Consider the following 24,393-nt stretch of genomic DNA (forward strand, 5'->3'; position numbering starts at 1 on the left):
GCTAGCCAGGACAGCAGTCGAACATTTTCTTTATCCAGAAAGGCCAGTACAGGACCTGCAAAATGCGGTCGTGCATTATCCTGCTGAAATGTAGGGTTTCGGAGGGATCGAATGAAGGGTAGAGCCACGGGTCGTAACACATCTGAAATGTAACGTCCATTGTTAAGTGGCGTAAATGCAAACAAGTGGTGACCGAGATGTGTAACCAGTGGCACCCCATACCATCACGCCGGGTGATACGCCAGTATTGCGATGACGAATACACCCTTCCAATGTGCGTTCACCGCGATGTCGCCAAACACGGATGCGACCATCATGATGCTGTAAACAGAAACTGGATTAATCCGAAAAAATGAGGTTTTGCCATTCGTGCACCCAGGTTCCTCGTTGACTACACCGTCGCAGGCGCTCCTGTCTCTGATGCAGCGTCAAGGGTAACCGAAGCCATGGTCTCCGAGCTGATAGTCCATGCTGCTGCAAACGTCGTCGAACTGTTCGTGCAGATAGTTGTTGTCTTGCAAACGTCCCCATCTGTTGACTCAGAGATCGAGACATGGCTGCACGATCCGATACAGCCACGCAGGTAAGATGCCTGTCATCTCGATTGCTAGTGATACGTGGCCGTTTGGATCCAGCACGGCTTTCCGTATTACTCTCCTGAACCCACCGATTCCATATTCTGCTACCAGTTATTGGATCCACACCAACGCGAGCAGCAATGTCGCGATACGATAAACCGCAATCGCGATAGGCTACAATCCGACCTTTATCAAAGTCGGAAACGTGATGGTACGCATTTCTCCTCCTTACATGAGGCATCACAACAACGTCTCACCAGGAAACGCCGGTCAACTGCTATTTGTGTATGAGACATTGGTTGGAAACTTTTCTCATGTCAGCACGTTGTAGGTGTCGCCTTCGGCGCCAACCTTGTGTGAATGCTCTGAAAAGCTAATTATTTTCATATCATAGCATCTTCTTCCCGTCGGTTAAATTTCGCGTCTATAGCACGTCATCTTCGTGGTGTAGAGATTTTAATGGCCAGTACTGTATATGTAGGGAGTGCTGCCTATATGGGACACAGCGTATCGGCGCTGCTCTGTGGAACACTCCCACAGCTGTGCACTGCGTTCTGACGCGTCTCGAGATCGACCCACTATGTGAACAGCGTAGCCGACCTTACATCAGGGACAAAACCTGGGCACGTGTTCCACCTGCTGCCTCATCAGCGACCTCTCGGAATCGTCTGCTTGCATCAGGACATGTGTCAATCTGGCCAGGCTACCACTGACTAGACGAATAGTCACGGCTCCTGTGATGTCGTGAGAGAGCTGACTGGAGAATGTAACGGCGCTCTGCTGTCTCCAGTGATGAGGGTAGGTTCTGTCTGTACGCATGTGAGGGACGAGCACTGTATGGTGTAGAGCTGTGAGCAGCCTGTTCAGAGCATTCGCCCACAACACAGAGGTCGGACCCCAGGCTACACGGTGTAGAGGCCAGTCAGTTCCACCTCGCGGTCATATTCCTATTCCTACAGAGTAGCCGCTGTACTGCGCAGAAAGTAGTCCCCGTGATACTGCCATTTATTCGACAGGAAACTGAAGTGCATTTCTGCGTGACAATTCAATTCCATATAAGTCACAGCTGCAAAATACTGACGCGAATTCCTTACAGACGGATGGAAAAACTGGTAGAAGCCGACCTCGGGGAAGATCAGTTTGGATTCCGTAGAAATGGTGGAACACGTGAGGCAATACTGACCCTACGACTTATCTCAGAAGAAAGATTAAGGAAAGGCAAACCTACGATTCTAGCATTTCTAGACATAGAGAAAGCTTTTAACAATGTTGACTGGAATATTCTCTTTCAAATTCTGAAGGTGCCAGGGGTAAAATACAGGGAGCGAAAGGCTATTTACAATTTGTACAGAAACCAGATGACAGTTATAAGAGTCGAAGGACATGAAAGGGAAGCAGTCGTTGGGAAGGAATTGAGACAGGGTTGTGGCCTCTCCCCGATGCAATTCAATCTGTATATTGAGCAAGCAGTAAAGGAAACAAAAAGAAAAAAAAACATTCGGAGTAGGAATTAAAATCCATGGAGAAGAAATAAAAACTTAGAGGTTCGCCGATGACATTGTAATTCTGTCAGCAAAGGACTTGGAAGAGCAGTTGAACGGAATGGACAGTGTCTTGAAAGGAGGGTATAAGATGAACATCAACAAAAGCAAAACGAGGATAATGGAATGTGGTCGACTTAAGTCGGGTGATGCTGAGGGAATTAGATTAGGAAATGAGACACTTAAAGTAGTAAAGGAGTTTTGCTATTTGGGGAGCAAAATTACTGATGGTGGTAGAAGCAGAGAGGATATAAAATGTAGACTGGCAATGGCAAGGAAAGCGTTTCTGAAGAAGAGAAATTTGTTAACATCGAGTGTAGATTTAAGTGTCAGGAAGTCGTTTCTGAAAGTATTTGTATGGAGTGTGGCCATGTATGGAAGCGAAACATCGACGATAAATAGTTTAGACAAGAAGAGAATAGAAGCTTTCGAAATGTGGTGCTACAGAAGAATGCTGAAGATTAGATGGGTAGATCAAATAGCTAATGTGGAGGTACTGAATAGAATTGGGAAGAAGAGGAGTTTGTGGCACAACTTGACTATAAGAAGGGATCGGTTGGTAGGACATGTTCTGAGGCATCAAGGAATCACCAATTTAGTACTGGAGGGCAGCGTGGAGGGTAAAAATCGTAGAGGGAGACCAAGAGATGAATACACTAAACAGATTCAGGAGGATGTAGGCTGCAGTAGGTACTGGGGGATGAAGAAGCTTGCACAGGATAGAGAAGCATGGAGAGCTGCATCAAACCAGTCTCAGGACTGAGGACCACAACAACAACAACAAGGCTGTAGCAAAGAAACTTGTTCTTCGGCTGGCCTAGCCAGCAAGATCACCAGGTGTCTCCAACTGAACGCATACGGGACACGATGCAGCGGGAAATGAAGTCGCTCTCCAGGGCGTGCAAGAAGCACTGCTGAAGCGCAAGATGCTTGGGGCAGTCTGTCACAGGATGTCACTCGGCACCTTTGTGATCGTCTGTATGCTGAAATACATGCCTGAGTTGCCAACAGTGATGGGGGACGGGGGTACCGTGTGAAAAGGAGATGCTGCTTGGGCAGCCTTTTGCGTGACACGTGTGTTTCATTTGGTCCGGATTTGATATCACGTACTCCTACAGTGATGAACAACCTGTCATCTCACTTGTTAATAGAATGAACTTATCCTTGAGGGTGTTTTCCGGTATTTTATTTATTATAATTTGCTTCTTATCTCGTTCAAATGGTTCAAATGGCTCTGAGCACTATGGGACTTAACATCTATGGTCATCAGTCCCCTAGAACTCAGAACTACTTAAACCTAACTAACCTAAGGACATCACACAACACCCAGTCATCACGAGGCAGAGAAATCTTATCTCGTTCATTGGAATGTAACATGTTATAAATGTCTTCTCCCTCGCAAAATAGCCACTTTTTTTTAAAAAGTTCTGCAAGTCCTCTTGCGGCAGATGGTGACTAAATCGGACCTCCTAGCATGAAATGAATAGTCACTGGCCGTACGAATCAGATTTTCGGATGAAAAGAAAGCATAGAAAATGATTGCACTAACTACTAAAGCAAATCAGAACCGTTACACGACTAATTTCGTTTATTTTGTAGGGTACGCAGGCAGACCGATTAAAGAACAAAAATTTCTAAGCTGATGCCCAGTGTAACATGGTTTACATATTCTCTAATCTTTAACAGCCGCAACCTACACTTTCTTCTTTTAGCAGCAAGTAACCTACTCGCGTTTTTCTTGGCATATATCCTGATCTACATACCTACATCTACACTATCTGATCAAAATTATCCGGACACACCCAAAAACAAACGTTTTTCATGTTAGGTGCATTGTGTTGCCAGGTACTCCACGTCAGCGACCTCAGTAGTCATTAAACAACCTGAAAGAGCAGAATGGGGCGCTCCGTGGAACTCAGGGACTTCGAATGTGGTCAGGTGATTCGGTATCGCTTGTGTCATACGTCTGTACATGAGATTTCCCGTGCGGCTAGTCCCGGCGGAGGTTCGAGTCCTCCCTCGGGCATGGGTGTGTGTGTGTTTGTCCTTTGGATAATTTAGGCTAAGTAGTGTGTAAGCTTAGGGACTGATGACCTTGCAGTTAAGTCCCATAAGATTTCACACACATTTCAACATATATATATATATATATATATATATATATATATATATATATATATAGATTTCCACACTCCTAAACATCCCTGGGTCCACTGTTTCCGATGTGATAGTGAAATGGAAACGTCAAGGGACACGTACAGCACAAAAGCGTACAGGCCGACCTCGCCTGTTGACTGACAGAGACTGCCGACAGTTAAAGAGGGTCGTTATGTGTAATAGGCAGACATCTATCCAGACCACACAGCAATTCCAAACTGCATCACGATCCACTGCAAGTACTATGACGGGCGGGAGGCGAGAAAACTTGGATTTCATGGTCGAGCGGTTGTTCATAAGTCACACATCACGCCGGTGTCCGCCCCAGTAGCTGAGTGGTCAGCGTGACGGATTGCCGTCCTCTGGGCCCGGGTTCGATTCCCGGCTGGGTCGGAGATTTTCTCCGCTCAGGGACTGGGTGTTGTGTTGTGTTCATCATCATTTCATCCCCATCCGGCGTGCAGGTCGCCCAATGTGGCGCCGAATGTAATAAGACCTGCGTTATGGCGGCCGGACCTGCCCCGCGAGGGGCCTCCCGGCCAATGACGCCAAACGCTCATTTCCATTTCCATCACGCCGGTAAATGCCAAATGACGCCTCACTTGGTGTAAGGAGCGTAAACATTGAACGATTTAACAGTGGAAAAACGTTGTATGGAGTGACGAATCGCCCTACACAATGTGGCAGTCCGATGCCAGGGTGTGGGTATGGCGAACGCCTGGTGAACGTCATCTACCAGTGTGTGTAGTGCCGACAGTAAAATTAGGACACGGTTATGTTATGGTGTGGTCGTGTTTCTCATGGAGGGGGATTGCACCCCTTGTTGTTTTTCGTGGCACTACCACAGCACAGATCTATATTGATGTTTTAAGCACCTTCTTGCTTCCCACTGTTGAAGAGCGATTCGGGGATGGCGACTGCATCTTTCAACACGATCGGGCAGCACTTCATAATGCACGACAATAACATCCCTGTGATGGAATGGCCTGCACAGAGTCCTGACCTGGATCCTATAGAACACCTTTGGGATGTTTTGGAACGCTGACTTCATGCCACGCCTCACCGCCCGACATCGATACCTCTCCTCAGTGCAGCACTCCGTGAAGAATGGGCTGCCATTCCCCAAGAAACCTTCCAACACCTGACTGAACGTATGTCTGAGAGAGTGGAAGCTGTCATCAAGGCTAAGGGTGGGCCAACACCATACTGAATTCCAGCATTACCGATGGAGGGCGTCACGTACTTGTAAGTCATTTTCAGCCAGGTGTACATCTAGATCTGCAATCTGCATTTCAATTTCCGGTGTATTGCGGAGGGTATTTCTGGTACCAATATCAGGTCCCCTTACCCTGTTCCATTCGCGAATGGCGCGTGGGAAAAATGATTATCGGCAAATCTGACTTCTAATTTCCCATATTTTCTCAAAAAATTGTTCAAATGTGTGTGAAATCTTATGGGACTATGTGCTACACAGTCGAGCTGTGACTCACAGGGATGCACAGTGCTCCCTCACACTGAGAGCATTCCCATTTGCCCTGTGAGTTAAAACACCAAGAATCGCTTCTCACTTTTTAGCAAGATCAGTGTGTATTTCGTTTTTTTGTTGGCGGGGGGGGGGGGGGGGGGATTATCAACTAGTAATAATAACATATTTTGCCGTGATAACTGATGACTTACCATGATTATTCCTCGCTGTGGAGGTTTTTAGAGTATGTATACCTTGTTGGTGATTTGACTGTATATTATCATAAATGAAGAACTCTGATCCCCCCACGCAAAAGAAACTACACATCGGTCTTGCCAAAAGCCGAGAAGTCTGTTGGTGTTGTAGCTCTCAGGAGCACCCACGAATGCTCTCTGTGTGAGGCGACCTGCGAATCTCTCTAATCGCAACTCAGAGCTGTATGTTTCCTGTGGTGTGCGACTTTGAATTTTTATCACTGGGGTCAAGGAAAAATAATGTGAAGGTGAAAGGCATTTGTTCCTGGCTGTCCTTGCGTTCTTATAGTTGGTATTTTGAATTTTGCACTTTTTAATAACGATAAACTTAGCCATGATAATGGACGATTCGCCATGATTATTCCTTGCTGTGGAGGTATTGAGAGTATTGGTGGTGTGGGACTTAGGATTTTTCGTGCCTCAGCAAACCTAGCTTTGCTGGCTGTCGGCGGTGATTTGAGACTGAAGCCGGATGTGAAATCAGCAGATAAGGGGTCAGTTTTCAGGCCACTCATTTTCAATAAAACACTTTAGCTTTCAACAGCTATCTCAACCATTGTTGTCATCGGCAAGAAACCACAGATTACCAGGGCTGGGCCGGCCGTGGCGGCCGAGCGGTTCTAGGCGCTACAGTCTGGAACCGCGCGACCGCTACTGTCGCAGGTTCGAATCCTGCCTCGGGCATGGATGTGTGTGATGTCGTTAGGTTAGTTAGGTTTAAGTAGTTCTAAGTTCTAGGGAACTGATGACCTCAGAAGTTAAGTCCCACAGTGCTCAGAGCCATTTGAAACATTTGAACCAGTGCTGGCACTGTTTTCCACTTACAAAAAAATGGTTCTAATGACTCTGAGCACTATGCAACTTAACTTATGAGGTCATCAGTCACCTAGAACTTAGAACTAATTAAACCTAACTAACCTAAGGACATCACGCACATCCATGCCCGAGGCAGGATTCGAACCTGCGACCTTAGCCGTCACGCGGTGTGGTGTTTGTACTGTAAGACCTTCGGTACACACACCATCAGAGTAATTGACTTTTCGCTCTAGCGAGTGTCAGCAATATGTCTCGTGGTCTTATCGTGGCGTGTTTATCTTCTGCCATTAGGTCAGACAACAGAACTGCCACTTGCACGCTTAGAGTAGCAGATTGACGGTGACCAACTTTAAACAGAACTTGATTAATTTTCACACACATTTATTAAAATAATAAAAAACATAGATATTACGTAACTTGATTCTGGATGCTGTTTACAATTGACAATCTGAAGTTCCTTTGGTCTTGGTACGTTAATCTTATTCTCACATATCTCTGATACTTGACAAAGTGTCTATTCATTTCTCTTCATGGCTATGTACAGGAATATGATAATCTTACTTGGCGCAGACTGAAACTTGACTACAGACAAATGCAGACTGACTAATCGGAGGTCTGTACACTCGTTATAATACCTCGCGCGTTCAGGCATCACTGCGCGAGTGTGATCCACGAGGAGAAAAGGTTCTACGTTAGCAGCAATCTCATTGTCTGCGTTACATATTAATACGCGGATCGGCGGAAGCAGAATTTGGTCCGTCTCTAAGACAGCGCCATCTCGTAGTGCGGAGATGGACGAGCGCTGCGCCTGCGCTGTTGTGCTTAGTGGGGCGCGCTCTAGTGGGAAAGTTGTGTATGCGCTGACTACGCGGAACTATGTACACAACACGCGGTTCCCGACTGAAGCGCCTAGAACCGCACAGCCACACCGGCCGGCTTTCCACTTACATTGGCAGTATTGCAGCATCTGGCACCAATCTGAGAGGCAGAAAATAATGCCTGCATGTAAGGCGAGCAGTGCAGCACGCAGCAGTTACAGTCCCCTGTGGAACCAGTAGTGTCACGTGGTGCCAGGGGCTGGCGCCATATTTGTAACTGCTGCTCTCACTGCCCTACAAGCGTAAAAAATCTGTCTTTTTATATCCAGAGTGGCAGATGCTGCAGTTGCGTTTGTATAAGGGGAAAAGTGCCAGAGAAGATTTTATTCAGGCACATTTCCATTAAAGACTGCAAGGACAAAGAAATTAATTTATTTTGTTAGCTATTTTGGAAACAGACGTGCTTTGTGGTGTAAAAGAAAGAATGCAATCTTGTGTGCGATACAAAGTACTGGTAATGAAAGAGGTTTGAGCGAGAGTATTTTATGTACAAGAAGTTTATTGGATCAACTATTTCAGTTTTTATTACAAATGCTCCTCAATCACAAGTGTCAGAATTTGCAAAATAAAAATTTAGTTAGTGTACTCTTAATGAATGTAGAGTTTATCATGATGACTTAAAATTCAGCTAACTACTTAAACTGAAATTTATGAAGCTTGACAGAGGTTGTTTGAATGCTGGTAAACTAATAAGTAAGAAAATTTTATTCATATTGTTAGACTCACTAAAGAATAATTTCTCATGAGTAATTGTTCATTCAGGTATTAAGTTTTCAGGGAGTATTTAGGCAAAATATTGCACTTCACAGATTTTTATGTAATATATTTTGGATAATTTCTGTATTTATTTTTTTTCGTGACTTTATACGGATACTGAAGTTATACATTTTAAAAAAAATTGACAAAGCCAATATGAAAAGTTTGAGCATATTTCGAGAAATTTTTGTACATCAACTACCATAAGCTAGTATTTTCTTATGTCTTTTTTCTTGACTGCAGAAAATTCATGACACAACAGGGTGTGGGGGGTTGGATGTAAGTAATACTAGTGGCTTCACACATGAATCATAGTTATGTTGTTGCCTTTTCTAACTGTGCACTTGTGATACATTACAAGTCTGGTGCTATGTGTTGTGTTACTCTAGTAACCAACACATAACATAGAAAATACTAGAATAACATACAATAATTCAACTGTAAATTACCACATTAAAAATTTTATTTGATGTCTCTATAAATAAACTTTTTTTGTCAGGAGAATGTACAAACATCTTTTAGAATAGCACCTGTTCTGGTAAGTGGTCAATCAGGCATTGTTGTGCTTTCAAATTACTTTTTGATCCAGTGTGAGGCAAGGACAAGCACACAACGCCCCAAGGCCGTTCCCCACTACCCTGGATTGAGAGGGAACATGTCATTGAGCACTGGACATTCACTACGGAGTAACATCAAAAGGTTAATTTGTACCTGGAAGATGCTCATATCAATAATGTAAAATGTTCACACATTTTGTATGTATATTTTGCAGAAAATAACTTTATATACTTCAGTTTCTTGTTTTGTAATGCATAACAATGACAGTACACGCAAAAACCATTCAAGTTAACAGTCAATTGCAAATAAAAGTTAACTTATCAAATGAATACAGAATAAGAAGTGAGTTGCTGTGCTGCTGTACATTAGAATTTTGATAAACATGTGGTACCAACGGCTTGTGATACTCATTCTATTTAAAGCAAATAGATTGGACACTTATGACTCAGTTGCTCTGCATCTGAAGTCCAAAAATCAGATAGTTTAGTATAACATTTATTTTCCTTATGTGAGATGCAAGTAAGAGCTATTCTTGGAAAAATCTTTACAAAAAAGTTACATAGTACTTCAAGACGTGAAATGAGCTCTTCCACCTCTCGAGATGTGAGATTCCATGGGAGTCTTAATACAATGTTTGGTCTTTAACCTGTTATGACATATGTCACCGCCAAAAGGGCATTATCTCAAGTGTGGGAGCAAGTGTCGCATCAGGCTTGTATCTTTCTTGAGTATGTATTGCGGCAGACATCATATCCAGAGGCCGCGTCTGCTTTTGAATCTCTTCTGACACATCACAACTGTACAGGCGTTCGCCAGTGGTGTGACTTGCCAAGAGTTGCCTGAGGCAGTCACTTCTCGTAAATCTTGTCTCACACAAATCACAACTATATGGGCGTTCCCCTGTGTGAACACGATAATGGCTCTTCACACCGCTTTTGCTTGAAAATTTCTTATGACTAAGTCTGTAAATGTAGGGCTCTTCCCCTGTGTACATTCTCAAGGGAGCCTTCAGGGCAGAACTTCGTGTGAATGCCTTGTGACTGGCTCACAGACATACAGGCTTTCACCACTGTGCACATGGAAATGGATCTTCAAACTAGAGCTATACCAGAACTGCTATTGACATTGGTGCAAGAAAAGGGCATTTTCCCTGTGTGCTGTTGTAAATGAGCATTGAGATGGCTTCTCTGTGTGAATGTCTCGGAACACACACAAAAAGCGTATGGAGTGTATGAGCCTGTGGGCAATTGTACGTGAATCTCCAGAACATTATGGCTCATGAACACCTTGTGACACAGTCCACATCTGTAGGAATGTTTATCTGTGTGCACATATGAATGCTTCTTCAAGTCAACACTACTCGTGAATGTTGTGTGACACACACTGCAGGAATGCAGAAAATCATGACCCTCCACATGTTTGCGTTCCTTCAACTCTTGCAAATGTATTTTTGCAATTATTGCTCTTGTACTCAAAATATTGTGAACTGCTGTTGATCTCGCAAGATGCTTCCTGCTTGATGGTGCCTTGTATGGTGTTGCCCATTTCTGCAGGGAGACTGACTCTGGTATCCAGACTGCCACTGCGTCAAGTTTTATCGTCGTCCTCTGTGCCATTGGGGATAATACTGTAGAACTACAGAAAAAACTGCATCATAAAGCTTTGTCACAACAGTGCAATATCACACGATAGGAAATATACAGCGTGATTCAGGTAAGCTGTTCATGTCAAATATTTCTGAACCTGTTTTAAGATATTTTGATTCAGTTTTCATCCAAATGAACTGTGTAAAAGTCATCACTAAACTAAAGAGATCCTTAAGTCAATTTCAGCTTTTCAACTGTAACTACATTATAATAATATCTGCTACTAATACTGTGTTTCTAATGGAAATCAATTCAATTCCATTTCTATCTTTGAAACACACATAGCAGTTTAAGAGAAGTTGGAATATTTGAAACTTACAAATCATCTGTTTTGAGCATTGAAGCAACTGCTGTCTTTCACAGAGATTCATGATTCTGTCATCATAAGGAACTGTCAACTCAAGCTGACTGGGTGCTCCAGATTTATTCATCTGACCAGACATTACTGGACAATCCGCCAAGAATGCCAGAAGTATAGACCAACAGCCACCTGGCGGTAGACAGGATGGAACAAAGGGAAATACCAGAGACATTGTTCCCGTGTGGAAATAGACAGCAGTTCTAAACACCCATGAATTCGTACATAAATGCTAGACACTGATAACATGTGCAAGTGCAGAAGGGTGAACACTGAATATGCTCTGTGCTTTTCACTGTTTGTGGTCTGTTGTTATTGTTGACATCTGTTTCCTGCACAAACTACAGGTTTTATGATGTCTGTCCAAAAAATTCTGCAATTTTGGCCACAAAATTTTTCTAGACTTACCTTTCACTTATTGTGCATGGTCTCCTTGGAAATACTCTCCTCCTCAATCACCGCTCCCAGTGCTGTTCCCACTTCTGGTAGCAGTCTCGGTACGCCTCTTGCTGGATCACGTGAAGCATCGTCTGCAAATTTTCTTTTATCTTGTCTATCGCAAATCTCCATTCATTTAACGAGGTTTTCAACTTTGGAAATAAAAAAAGTCCACCGGAGCCAGATTTGGAGAGTACAGAGGATAAGGCAGCACAGTGATTTCGATTTCTGTACAATAGTCAAGCACCAACAGGGATGAATGTAAGGGTGCATTATTGTGATGCAAGAGGCATGAATTGTCTCGCCACATTTCAGGCCATTTCCTTCTCACATTTTTTTTCTGGCGCCACTCAAGTGCCGATAGTACTATCGATTAATAGTTTGTCCTTGTGGCATGAATTCATGATGAACTAATCCTTCAAAGTTAAAGAAAACTATCAGCACAGCTTTGACATTTGACCTCACATGATGAACATTTTGTGGTCTGACAGAACCTTTCCCAACCTATTGTAGGCCAACGTCTCATCACTAGTTGCAATTCTCTTAAGGAACATCTTGTGCTCATTTGGACAATCCAAAAGCTCTTTACTGATTGACTCATTAGCCGAGGGATTACCTTGGCACCAACATGATGCATTCCAAAATGCTGTGTCAGGAGTTCATGACATGATCGAGACTGAAATACTACATTTTTCTGCAATCTCTCAGTCAGTCAGTCTTGGGAATGCAAAACTTAGTTGACATTTATGACATGAGTGTAGTCAGTAAATGTCGAAGGACATCCTGAATGATGGTCATATTTTACCTTTGTCAGGCCATTTTTAAACCATGTGAAGCATTCACAGCACCGAGTACTGCTTGAGCACTCACCACCGTAGGCTTACTGTGTTATTTTGTGTGCTTCTGTAAACGTTTTTTTTGAGTTACACGCAATATTTAATGCAGATGTGTTGCTCCTCTAACTCTGCTATCTCAAAATTCGCAAATTGTGTCACACAACGTTCTACTCAATACAGCAGCGAACAATAAGTAACAGACAAAAACAATGAAACTTCCAGCAGTGACACATTAAACACAGGCACGTGCACGGATGTCAACCACTTTTCTCTCCAGCACACCACTGGCACAAAATTACGAATGTTCCAGAATTTTTTGAACGGACCTTGAATATTGAATATTTCATGCAATCTTCCCTGGGTAAATTTTCATAAATGCAGTAATCAAAGAAAATAAATATTTTTTTGCCAGCATATGTCTTGTACACAAGCAGTTTTCAAAAAGCATTTTTTGTACTGGATGCTACGTATTCTAGAAATGGAATGCACTACACAAGCATCAAGCATCCTAATACAGGTGTCTAGTGAGGAAAGGCACCTCTGTAATCCTCATTACCTGCTGTGTTGGGAGTCATTTACTTCTGAGTAAACATACATGAATCATGCACGGCACGCATGTATTCCATTTATTGTTTCTCATCTTCTATTACGGTACTGCCGCGTCGTTTTCTTATTCCATTTACTGGCGTTACTGACTCCCTGCCCTACTTGCCCGTGAGCGGCAGCAACAGTGCATATCGGTAAGTGCACTGTCATACCATCTCTGGAGTGACCGATAGTATTTCTGGGTTGTCGTGTGTCGGGCAGTCAGTTCGAGATGGACCAGCAGTGCAGTCGGGACGCAGGAGCCGTGAAGTCGGGGGACGCAGCGTCGGTGAGTCGCCGACAGCCGATGCTTACCGCTGGCGACACACATGAACTGTCCGACGGAGGGAGGTTGGAGCAGGAAGACCGTTGGTTGGTCGTTCGGTTGGTCGTCTCATAGGCCGACGTGTACTTGGTCCTTTCACCTTTTTCCGGGCCTGGGCAGTCGGTCAGTTGGCGTGGAGTAGCGAGGAATTCTCCACGGGACGTACTTTGTCTGGGGCCGCTGGCATTCTCTACGTGGTGTCGGAGTGTGTGGGGCTGTTCCCATTCCTACGAGGTTCGTGGGTCACCGACCTTGGACACGAAAGTTGAGTTTGATTTAATCTACTGGCAAGTCAAGACTGTTCACATTATGTCGTTTGGAGTTGGTTGTCGGCTGTTGGGATATTCCCGGGAGCAACAACGTGGTTTTCAAGTTGGAAAATTCGTTACGTACCCTGGCCGATGACGTAAATTTCAGGCAGTGTAGTTTCCTCATCGTGTTGTTGCTATTCAGCACAGTGTGTAGTTTGACAGTTCCATGTATTACTGTGTGGGCGCCAATATCTTCTACGTTGTTCCGCTGAACTCCCTGTTGTGCCCTGGTCGGGTGAAGTGGAAGTTATCTTGTCGGTGGGTCCGTTGACTGTTGGTCGGTTGGGTTGTCGTCGGATCGTGAATGGTTGGCCTGACTGCCTGTCTCACCCAAGCAAGTGATAGTGTTTGACTTCCAGGCCGACCCTCGAACATCTAAGCGCCCTTGCGTGTACTACCTTTTTTTGTATTTATTATTGTTGTTTGTACTTGTATGTCTTCTAGCCGATTTTTTTTAATTAAATTTGTTTTGCCCTTAAGGTATAAGATTCTTTTGGCCTTCAGCCTAATTTAAATAACTGTTTCACGTAAGGCCTTTGGTATTTTAAAAATTTTAATGTTGTTGAATTTTAGGTGTTAGGCCTTCAGCCAATTTGAATTTAACGTCTTTGCTTTTGAAGTGTCTGATTGTTTGGGCCGTGAGCCTAACTAAAGAACTGTCTTAAGATAAGGCTTTGCCTTTTAAATTCCTGTTTTGGTTGAGTTTTCCCTAATTAAGAGCTGTTTTATGTAAGGCCTTTTTTTTAAAAAAAATTAATGTTGTTTAGCCTTGAGTGTTGGGCTTTCAGCCGATTTTGAATTCAAATTGTTTGGTCTGAAAAGCTCAGATTCTTCGGGCCTTCAGCCTAAATAAAGAACTGTTTTAAGATAAGGCTTGCCTTTTAAATTTCTGATTATGCTTGCGTTTTAAGTTATTGGCCTTCAGCCGTTTTTAATTTAAAGTGGCTTTCAGCTGGTAATTAAGTCCCAAAGATTAAATCTGTGTGTTAAAAAAATTTTTTTTGCGGCTTTTGTAATGTTTGATCAAATAATAAAATTGTATGTTCAAGTGTAACTGACAACCCCTTATTTTGGCCCCTTTCCACAATTTAAACTACCTGTCCTGTCCTGCAGGTTTAGCAGGGCGTCTCAATACATGTAACTTTTCATATACGATTTTCGATTTCTACATGTAAAGTCTCAATTAACGAATGTTCATGTTTGATATCACTACATCTTTTGCTTTATTTCAACATAGCAAGAATGAGAAACTGGCAATAATCAGTGAAACAGTCAGTTCACAAAATGAATAACCAAATGGTGTAATTCTTATTTCCAATTTGGTAAAATTCTCTCCTGCAATCGTGGCTACATATCAAGTGAATTCCTTCCTCCCAGTTTGTCAAAACAAGTTACGAAGAGCTGCAAGTCCCACAGATGTCTTCAACCTTTCTTCCCAGCCAGGCTCGAACTCAGCATTGGCTTTCCATTGTTCTGCTCTCCTAATCCTAAGGGTAGACACTACCAGGGCAATAGCTCAAAAAATAACTGCATCATCTATACATGTAAGTTTGGATGAACATATGCTATTGTAAACATAATATAACATAAACAAATGAGCCTTTAGTTCAGAACAGTAACAACATAATTCTGTGATAGCCACATAAGAGAGCAACAGTTACTTAATAATATAATAATAATAATACCAATAAATGAAATAATTACTTAATAAATAGGAACCTTGAGATTTAGAAATTTTTAATTTGAATCAATGCCTTTACAAGAAGTAAGTCAGTTTCCTCCAAGTTTTGTGCATTATTGACACACAGTGTACACGTGCGGATTTTTGTGAGAAATATCACATGTGTATCTTGTAAATCAGATGACATGAGCCAGTCTGAAGCTCTAACCATGAACACTTGGGGTGCTACTGCATAGATAATTCATGTAGCACAGGCTTAAGTGAGTGTAGCTATAAGTGCGCATTAGTGTAAAAAGGTTTAATTTGAAACTGCTGCTAATCACAACTGACTAACGGTGCCTGTAGCGACACAACTACTGGAAACCAAAGCACAAGGTAGCTAAGGATGGTTCACCGTTTAATAAAATTTGTAGAACAGGATAACATCACTAAATTGATCAGTGACCCTGCCACGAGGTACCAAAAAAACACACACAAAACTTCTGAAATGCTCAAAATTACCTCCACAGAAGTTCAAGATGGCGCAAAAGATTCCCAAAGCAGCCCACCTAAATAGTTTACCATAAATACAGAAAAACAACTTTTTAAGTAGGCTGTTAATTAACTGAAAATGCACTATCTTACCACCTAGCCACACACACTCACACACACACACACACACACACACACACACACACACACACACACACACACACTACTACTACTACATAAATTGTACACGTACATTAACAACTGGAGCCTACAAAACACGAACTAACTGATAGAAATTCCACAGACAATACAGTCAGCCACTGGCACACATACACTCAAATTTCAGATTCATGCCACACAGTCTTAACAGAACTCCACTGGACAAACTCAGCTATGCACGGAAAATATACATAATATAATAGACGGCAAGAGAGAAAGAGTAGAAAAAACAAATAAACAAACTGTACAACAAAATAAAAAGAAGGAAATTGAAAAAGAACAAACAAATATATATTAACAGTCACAAGAAAGGACTAGCAGCACTAACACATGACACACACGGAGATCACAGGGAACTAAGAACATCTTACCAAGAACACAATATGTCATATAGTAACATACAGCAGTGAAAACGTTAGATGTGGGGAATTTTTTTTAGATTAACAAATTATTATACTGTGGTCACAAATTAAATGTTAACTGTGTTTGCTCTGCTGACTTTAATTGCCCAGGTAACTCGTTCTCTTGACTTGCACAAAATTGACATTAAATACAATTCTGGTGTCAGGATAAAACCTTGTCCAGATGTACGATTTTCGCTTTATTTATTTAATATTTATTTGTGCTTCTCAATCAATTTGTTGATTTTTTTAGGTCGTTTAAAATTATTTAAAGGAATATTTACTGGCACATGCACCACTGCACAATCAGACACCTATGTTGGCTGAGAACATACTAAATTTACTATACAGATGTGTGCTTGCCCAACGGTTTGTAGTCAGCAGCAAACAATCTCCTGACGATTAACTTCACTTTATTTCATTGCTACAAACCGAATGGTACACTGAAATTGGTTAGCTTTCATCAGAAAATAAAGCACCAATAGTATACGTGATGAAATTGGATTGGCTTATCCAGGATAGTGCTGTAATTTGCATTCCATTGCATGATTTATTTAGAGGTCTCGTGTTCCAGTAAATGTTAATGGCTTTGAACAGTTAAAGTGGAGGCTCTGAGACACAGGCATTGCAAGAGCAGGAGGAGCGTTTGTAGCAGTGCAATCGTCACGTGTGGGAGCACATGTAGTGTAGCAGTAGGCTACGGCACACACGAAATCGGAGCGCGTTTTGTACCACTGCACTCTGCCACAGTCTCTGCACAGAGTTTCTGGCCACCACGCATTTACGCAAGTGTTCACTGGGTCGCGAGGATAGTGTTGCTGCCATCCGAACCGCTGCGCGCGACTGCTCCAGATTTTCATCGGATCGCCACATTCACACGGCACTGACAGCCCGGGCCACATCCCAACCGTTTGGCAGCTGTCGCACCTGCCCGCACCGACACCACACTGTCTGCACACTGGCCAGTCGCAGCCGCCGTGACTCGATCCAGCTGCTGCCACTGTTGCAATGTCTACGCACAGATGCCACAGCACCTCCACACCGTCACACAATTGCCACAGCGTCTCTTCGGGACAACCTTCCGAGCCGGCGCCACCTCTGTCTGCAGCGACGTGTACACTTGCCGCTGTAGCCACCACCGTCTGTGCTGCCATCACCACATCATCGTATGGTCTCTGCAGTGTTTCCGTCGCGTCTCTTCACCGCAGACAATATTCGCAGGTGTCACCTTCCGCAATGTGTATATCTGTAGTGTTCAAGAGACTGTGACAGCAGTTGCCCATTTCTCGTTTGTATTTTCGTATGTCAGTCGTAGCTGATGTAACAGACTGTGGGTCAGAGGGCGTTGGGACATAAGTATTCCTACCATCCAAACAAGACAAACAGACGTGTTGCCAAGAATTGAACTTAGCTGGAAATGATAACTTGTTAGGGGATCCTATGGGGATAATGATTTCTTACCAGAGCTTTTAATGGAGGGGACAGATATCATACAAAGGATTTCTTGGCTGTATGCAAGGACACTTTTGTAGGTGGCATTATAGATGTTGCTAAAGTTAAATTTGTAAGGAGGCAGTTAAAAAGGGTCAGTTCAAACTTGAACTAGTAAAAATGATGAACTGTTTTGTAAATTAGGACACTGAAGAGGCACAAAGCAGTTAAGATTAGAAAATGAAACGATGGAAACTTCAGGTACGAATATCAATAATGTAGGAAAAGACAGAGTTCTACTTACTGTAAAGAAGATTCATTATGTTGCAGGCAGGTACAACTAAAAGACACTTACATAAAGCTTTTGGCCACAGCCTTCATGACTAAAAGAGAGACACACACCATTCAAACACACAAGCAAGCACACATCATGCACACATGGCCACCAACTCTAGCATCTCGGGCTGGAATGCAACAGTCACGTTGGATGCAAGCAGCAGCAATGTGGAGGGGGCGGGGAAGGGGAGAGAGACGAACGCTGTCTGGTGAAGTGTGCAGGGACTAGAAAGCAAACAGGGGCAGTGTTAGGATTTTGTGGAGCAGGGAGGTGGGGGAAAAAGGAGAGGAGCTGGGAAAGACAGGTGGATGCATTGACAGAATATGGCAAATAAACAGCATTGGAGATGAGAATGAGGAGGGGGTGGAAACTGTTGGGTGGATGGTGTGGGGACAGTGTTGAGCCGTGGTAAACCTTGCTGTTTTGAAGAGCGCGCCACAGTGTGCAGTGTGAAGCAGTCGCCCTCCGTTTCTGGCGGTGGCGCCGCTGTGGCAATCGCAGCTTTGGTGTCTCCCTCTGGTGGGAAAGGAGAAAGGTTGCTTGTTCACGTGCATTTAAGGGGCGCTATGAGCTCGGCAGTCGGTCGGTCTGGTTCAGTCTCTCGTCCCCACCGAGCGAGGTGGCGCAGTGGTTAGCACACTGGACTCGCATTCGGGAGGACGACGGTTCAATCCCGTCTCCGGCCATCCTGATTTAGGTTTTCCGTGATTTCCCTAAATTGTTTCAGGCAAATGCCGGGATGGTTCCTTTGAAAGGGCACGGCCGATTTCCTTTCCAATCCTTCCCTAACCCGAGCTTGCGCTCCGTCTCTAATGACCTCGTTGTCGACGGGACGTTAAACACTAACCACCACCACCACCACCATCTCGTCCCCAGCTTGCTAGTCAGTCTCTCGTCCTCATTTGTTAGGTAGTTAGTCTGTCTATCGTTCGGAGTGCTAGTATGTCTGTCGTTCGGATCAACCTTTAAAGCCGGCAAAATGAGAGTCTTTCCACTCCGCCAGTAAGAAGCGAGTGGTCGTCCGGTCGGGGCTTAGTTCCTGCACCTGAGTCTGCGCGTTAGGCCGCCAGTCTGCTCGAGTTTGCTCAGGCAATGGTCATTGGCGGTTGGATCGATCGGTTGGTCGGTCGCGCACTGAGACACAAGATGACTTATCCGTCTTGAACGTCGGCGCATGTGAGGTCGCCACGTGAGCCCAATGGGCCGCGGCATATAGCGAGGGGTAGTGAGTGACTTCGCGGTCGACACGAGAGCAACAGGAGTCAACCCTCGGCATCAGTCTGGCCAGTGCGAGCTGCGACGCCGTGAGACGGGAGATCGGCGCTCCTTCCTGCGTCCCTGCGTCCGTTGGAGCGGCTGGCAGCGGACGATTCGGGAGAGCGATTTGGGGGTGCTGCGCCAGGTCTTCTCGAGAAATCGCAGTTTATTAGAAGTGATTGGTGATATCTTGTTTGATTTACTCTTGTTAAATTCTACTTGTTTTCTTGGTGAGGTCACCAGTCGTTTTGCTTTGGAGTCGTCCCACCATTCTTCTCTGTTTGCCCACCGCGGGAAGGCGGTTGTTTATAAATTGGGTGGTCCGTTTTTCCCTTGTGGAGCAGGGGCGGGTTAGAGCAACCTGCGGCTCGCGTTGTTCGGTAATCTTCCTATCAATCTATCGTACGTTAGTAGCTGCCTCTGTCATGTTTGTCGGTTTTAGAGTGTTAACGAATTTATTGCTTGGAGCGTAACGGCCTAATACCTGAAATATGTTTTGATCTGTGGAAACTTTGATATTATTGCCTATGATCTTGAGAGGCGGTATCTGTGTACTGTAGAGCATCTTAACTATTGTTTGGCCAACCTTGTAGAATTCTATATAAGATTGCATTTCATGGGCTTTAATTTAAATGATCATTTTAGTATATAAAGTTGCCACCATTTCACCATAAGACTTTTCTTAGAAGGTAAAATCAAGTTGCACCTTCGGTGGCAAGGTTAATATTTTAATGGTTAGTGTTTTGGGGACGAGAGACTGACCCAGACTGCAAATAGCTTGACGCTGGGATACTTACAAGAGTTGAGAATGTGTTGTTACGATAACTCCCATCTGCATAGTTCAGGAAGGCTGGTGGTGGAGGGATGGATCCAGATGGGTTGGGTAGTGAAGCAGCGATTGAAATCATGTTAGTTATGTTCAGCTGTATGCTGAGCTACAGGACAGAATTTTTTGCTCTCTTTCGGCGGCGGCCATTCACCTCGGTGGACAGCTGGTTGGTAGTCATACCGTGTCGTTGCTTCGATAACGAACAAGGTGAAAACAGAACATAGCACTTCTCAGTATGCTTACATGTATTAAGTTAGTAGACGTTTAATAAAGATGCGTGTCTTTGTTGCTTATTACTTTATGTCTCTGTTGTTTTTCTGACCAGGAAATTTGATATTTTATTCCTTTCTTCTTGATAGCTGTACCGCTCCCCCCATCCCGGCACCCCTGCCCCGTTCTCCGCTAAACTGAAAGACAGAATTTGAAACGTTTGGTATAGCTTATAACTAACTGCAGTCAAAATATGCAGCGTATTATTTTGGGGGCAGGATTACTCATTAAGACATTAAGCAGTGAAGAGATTACTTTTTGTTAGAGTGTAAAGTCAAGCGGTGGCACCGCAGACGAGAACAATAGAGAGGAGACGGCTGTGAGAAGAGGTCAGTCAACCAAACGTTGACCGAACCTTCCACCAGCACGACAACGTGACAGCAGCGGCCCCTATGTGACTGAGGGCGGCCAGTTGAACAGTAGCTTCGTTATAGCCAGTTCTACAGCTGCGTCAACGCACGCTACTTCGCTTGGACACTCTATGCAGCACAGACTTGGAATTGTTTATACTGTAGACGCTTGATTACTCTGTATGTCGCCCTTTGCTTGCGACACATTTGTGTAATTGCAAACTGAAGTATTGTAATTTACTTTTTGTTGTTGTTGTTGTTGTTGTGGTCTTCAGTCCTGAGACTGGTTTGATGCAGCTCTCCGTGCTACTCTATCCTGTGCAAGCTTCTTCATCTCCCAGTACCTACTGCAACCTACATCCTTCTGAATCTGCTTAGTGTATTCATCTCTTGGTCTCCCCATACGATTTTTACCCTCCACGCTGCCCTCCAATACTAAATTGGTGATCCCTTGATGTCTCAGAACATGTCCTACCAACCGATCCCTTCTTCTGGTCAAGTTGTGCCACAAACTTCTCTTCTCCAAAATCCTATTCAATACTTCCTCATTAGTTATGTGATCTACCCATCTAATCTTCAGCATTCTTCTGTAGCACCACATTTCGAAAACTTCTATTCTCTTCTTGTCCAAACTATTTACCGTCCATGTTTCACTTCCATACATGGCTACACTCCATACAAATACTTTCAGAAATGACTTCCTGACACTTAAATCTATACTCGATGTTAACAAATTTCTCTTCTTCAGAAACGCTTTCCTTGCCATTGCCAGTCTACATTTTATATCCTCTCTACTTCGACCATCATCAGTTATTTTGCTAGCCAAATAGCAAAGCTCCTTTACTACTTTAAGTGTCTCATTTCCTAATCTAATACCCTGAACATCACCCGACTTAATTTGACTACATTCCATTATCCTCGTTTTGCTTTTGTTGATGTTCATCTTATATCCTCCCTTCAAGACACCATCCATTCCGTTCAACTGCTCTTCCAAGTCCTTTGCTGTCTCCGACAGAATTACAGTGTCATCGGCGAACCTCAACATTTTTATTTCTTCTCCATGGATTTTAATACCTACTCCGAATCTTTCTTTTGTTTCCTTTACTGCTTGCTCAATATACAGATTGAATAACATCGGGGAGAGGCTACAACCCTGTCTTACTCCCTTCCCAACCACTGCTTCCCTTTCTTGTCCCTCGGCTCTTATAACTGCCATCTGGTTTCTGTACAAATTGTAAATAGCCTTTCGCTCCCTGTATTTTACCCCTGCCACCTTTAGAATTTGAAAGAGAGTATTCCAGTCAACATTGTCAAAAGCTTTCTGTAAGTCTACAAATGCTAGAAACGTAGGTTTGCCTTTCCTTAATCTTTCTTCTAAGATAAATCGTAAGGTCAGTATTGCCTCACGTGTTCCTGTATTTCTACGGAATCTCTCTTCCCCAAGGTCGGCTTCTATTAGTTTTTCTATTCGTCTGTAAAGAATTCGAGTTATTATTTTGCAGCTGTGACTTATTAAACTGATTGTTCGGTAATTTTCACATCTGTCAACACCTGCTTTCTTTGGGATTGGAATTATTATATTCTTCTTGAAGTCTGAAGGTATTTCGCCTGTTTCATACATCTTGCTCACCAGATGGTAGAGTTTTGTCAGGACTGGCTCTCCCAAGGCCGTCAGTAGTTCCAATGGAATGTTCTCTACTCCAGGGGCCTTGTTTCGACTCAGGTCTTTCAGTGCTCTGTCAAACTCTTCACGCAGTATCGTATCTCCCATTTCATCTTCATCTACATCCTCTTCCATTTCCATAATATTGTCCTCAAGTGCATCGTCCTTGTATAGACCCTTTATATACTCCTTCCACCTTTCTGCTTTCCCTTCTTTGCTTAGAACTGGGTTTCCATCTGAGCACTTGATGTTCATACAAGTGGTTCTCTTATCTCCAAAGGTCTCTTTAATTTTCCTGTAGGCAGTATCTATCTTACCCTTAGTGAGATAAGCCTCTACATCCTTACATTTATCCTCTAGCCATCGCTGCGAAGCCATTTTGCACTTCCTGTCGATCTCATTTTTGAGACGTTTGTACTCCTTTTTGCCTGCTTCATTTACTGCATTTTTATATTTTCTCCTTTCATCAATTAAATTCAATACTTCTTCTGTTACCCAAGGATTTCTACTAGCCCTCGTCTTTTTACCTACTTGATCCTCTGCTGCCTTTGCTACTTCATCCCTCAAAGCTACCCATTCGTCTTCTACTGTATTTCTTTCCCCCATTTCTGTCCATTGTTCCCTTATGCTCTCCCTGAAACTCTGTACAACCTCTGGTTCTTTCAGTTTATCCAGGTCCCATCTCCTTAAATTCCCACCTTTTTGCAGTTTCTTCAGTTTTAATCTACAGGTCATAACCAATAGATTGTGGTCAGAGTCCACATCTGCCCCTGGAAATGTCTTACAATTTAAAACCTGGTTCCTAAATCTCTGTCTTACCATTATATAATCTATCTGATACCTTTTAGTATCTCCAGGGTTCTTCCATGTATGCAAACTTCTATCATGATTCTTAAACCAAGTGTTACCTATGATTAAGTTGTGCTCTGTGGAAAATTCTACCAGGTGGCTTCCTCTTTCATTTCTTAGCCCCAATCCATATTCACCTACTACGTTTCCTCCTCTCCCTTTTCCTACACTCGAATTCCAGTCACCCATTACTATTAAATTTTCGTCTCCCTTCACTATCTGAATAATTTCTTTTATTTCATCATACATTTCTTCAATTTCTTCGTCATCTGCAGAGCTGGTAGGCATATAAACTTGTACTACTGTAGTAGGCATGGGCTTTGTGTCTATCATGGCCACAATAATGCGTTCACTATGCTGTTTGTAGTAGCTTACCCGCATTCCTATTTTCCTATTCATTATTAAACCTACTCCTGCATTACCCCTATTTGATTTTGTATTTATAACCCTGTATTCACCTGACAAAAAGTCTTGTTCCTCCTGCCACTGAACTTCACTAATTCCCACTATATCTAACTTCAACCTATCCATTTCCCTTTTTAAATTTTCTAACCTACCTGCCCGATTGAGGGATCTGACATTCCACGCTCCGATCCGTAGAACGCCAGTTTTCTTTCTCCTGATAACGACATCCTCTTGAGTAGTCCCCGCCCGGAGATCCGAATGGGGGACTATTTTACCTCCGGAATATTTTACCCAAGAGGACGCCATCATCATTTAATCATACAGTAAAAGCTGCATACCCTCGGAAAAAATTACGGCCATAGTTTCCCCTTGCTTTCAGCCGTCGCAGTACCAGCACGGCAAGGCCGTTTTGGTTATTATTACAAGGCCAGATCAGTCAATCATCGAGACTGTTGCCCTTGCAACTACTGAAAAGGCTGCTGCCCCTCTTCGGGAACCACACGTTTGTCTGGCCTCTCAACAGATACCCCTCCATTGTGGTTGTACCTACGGTACAGCTATCTGTATCGCTGAGGCACGCAAGCCTCCCCACCAACGGCAAGGTCCATGGTTCATGGGGTCAGTACTTTTTGTTATGAACTTATTAATACAATTTGTTTGATTTGTGTGTCTAGCGAAACGAGTACGCAGGGTTCCTAGACTCCACAATTTTTATTTCTCTCTCTGTC

The 24,393-nt window shown here is 43.4% G+C and overlaps 1 protein-coding gene across 1 annotated transcript in view; it reads right to left on the reverse strand.

Annotated features, from left to right (window-relative positions):
- Positions 1 to 17,428, reverse strand: part of LOC126424549 (uncharacterized) — a 129,067-nt gene extending 111,639 nt beyond the window's left edge. The window contains exon 1 of the mRNA XM_050087296.1: positions 17,183 to 17,428. Coding sequence (XP_049943253.1) covers positions 17,183 to 17,428 — 246 coding nt within the window. The remainder of the gene's footprint in view (positions 1 to 17,182) is intronic.
- Positions 17,429 to 24,393: the final 6,965 nt, after the last annotated feature.

Source organism: Schistocerca serialis, chromosome 10 (genome assembly GCF_023864345.2).
Source record: "Schistocerca serialis cubense isolate TAMUIC-IGC-003099 chromosome 10, iqSchSeri2.2, whole genome shotgun sequence".
Taxonomy (NCBI): domain Eukaryota; kingdom Metazoa; phylum Arthropoda; class Insecta; order Orthoptera; family Acrididae; genus Schistocerca; species Schistocerca serialis.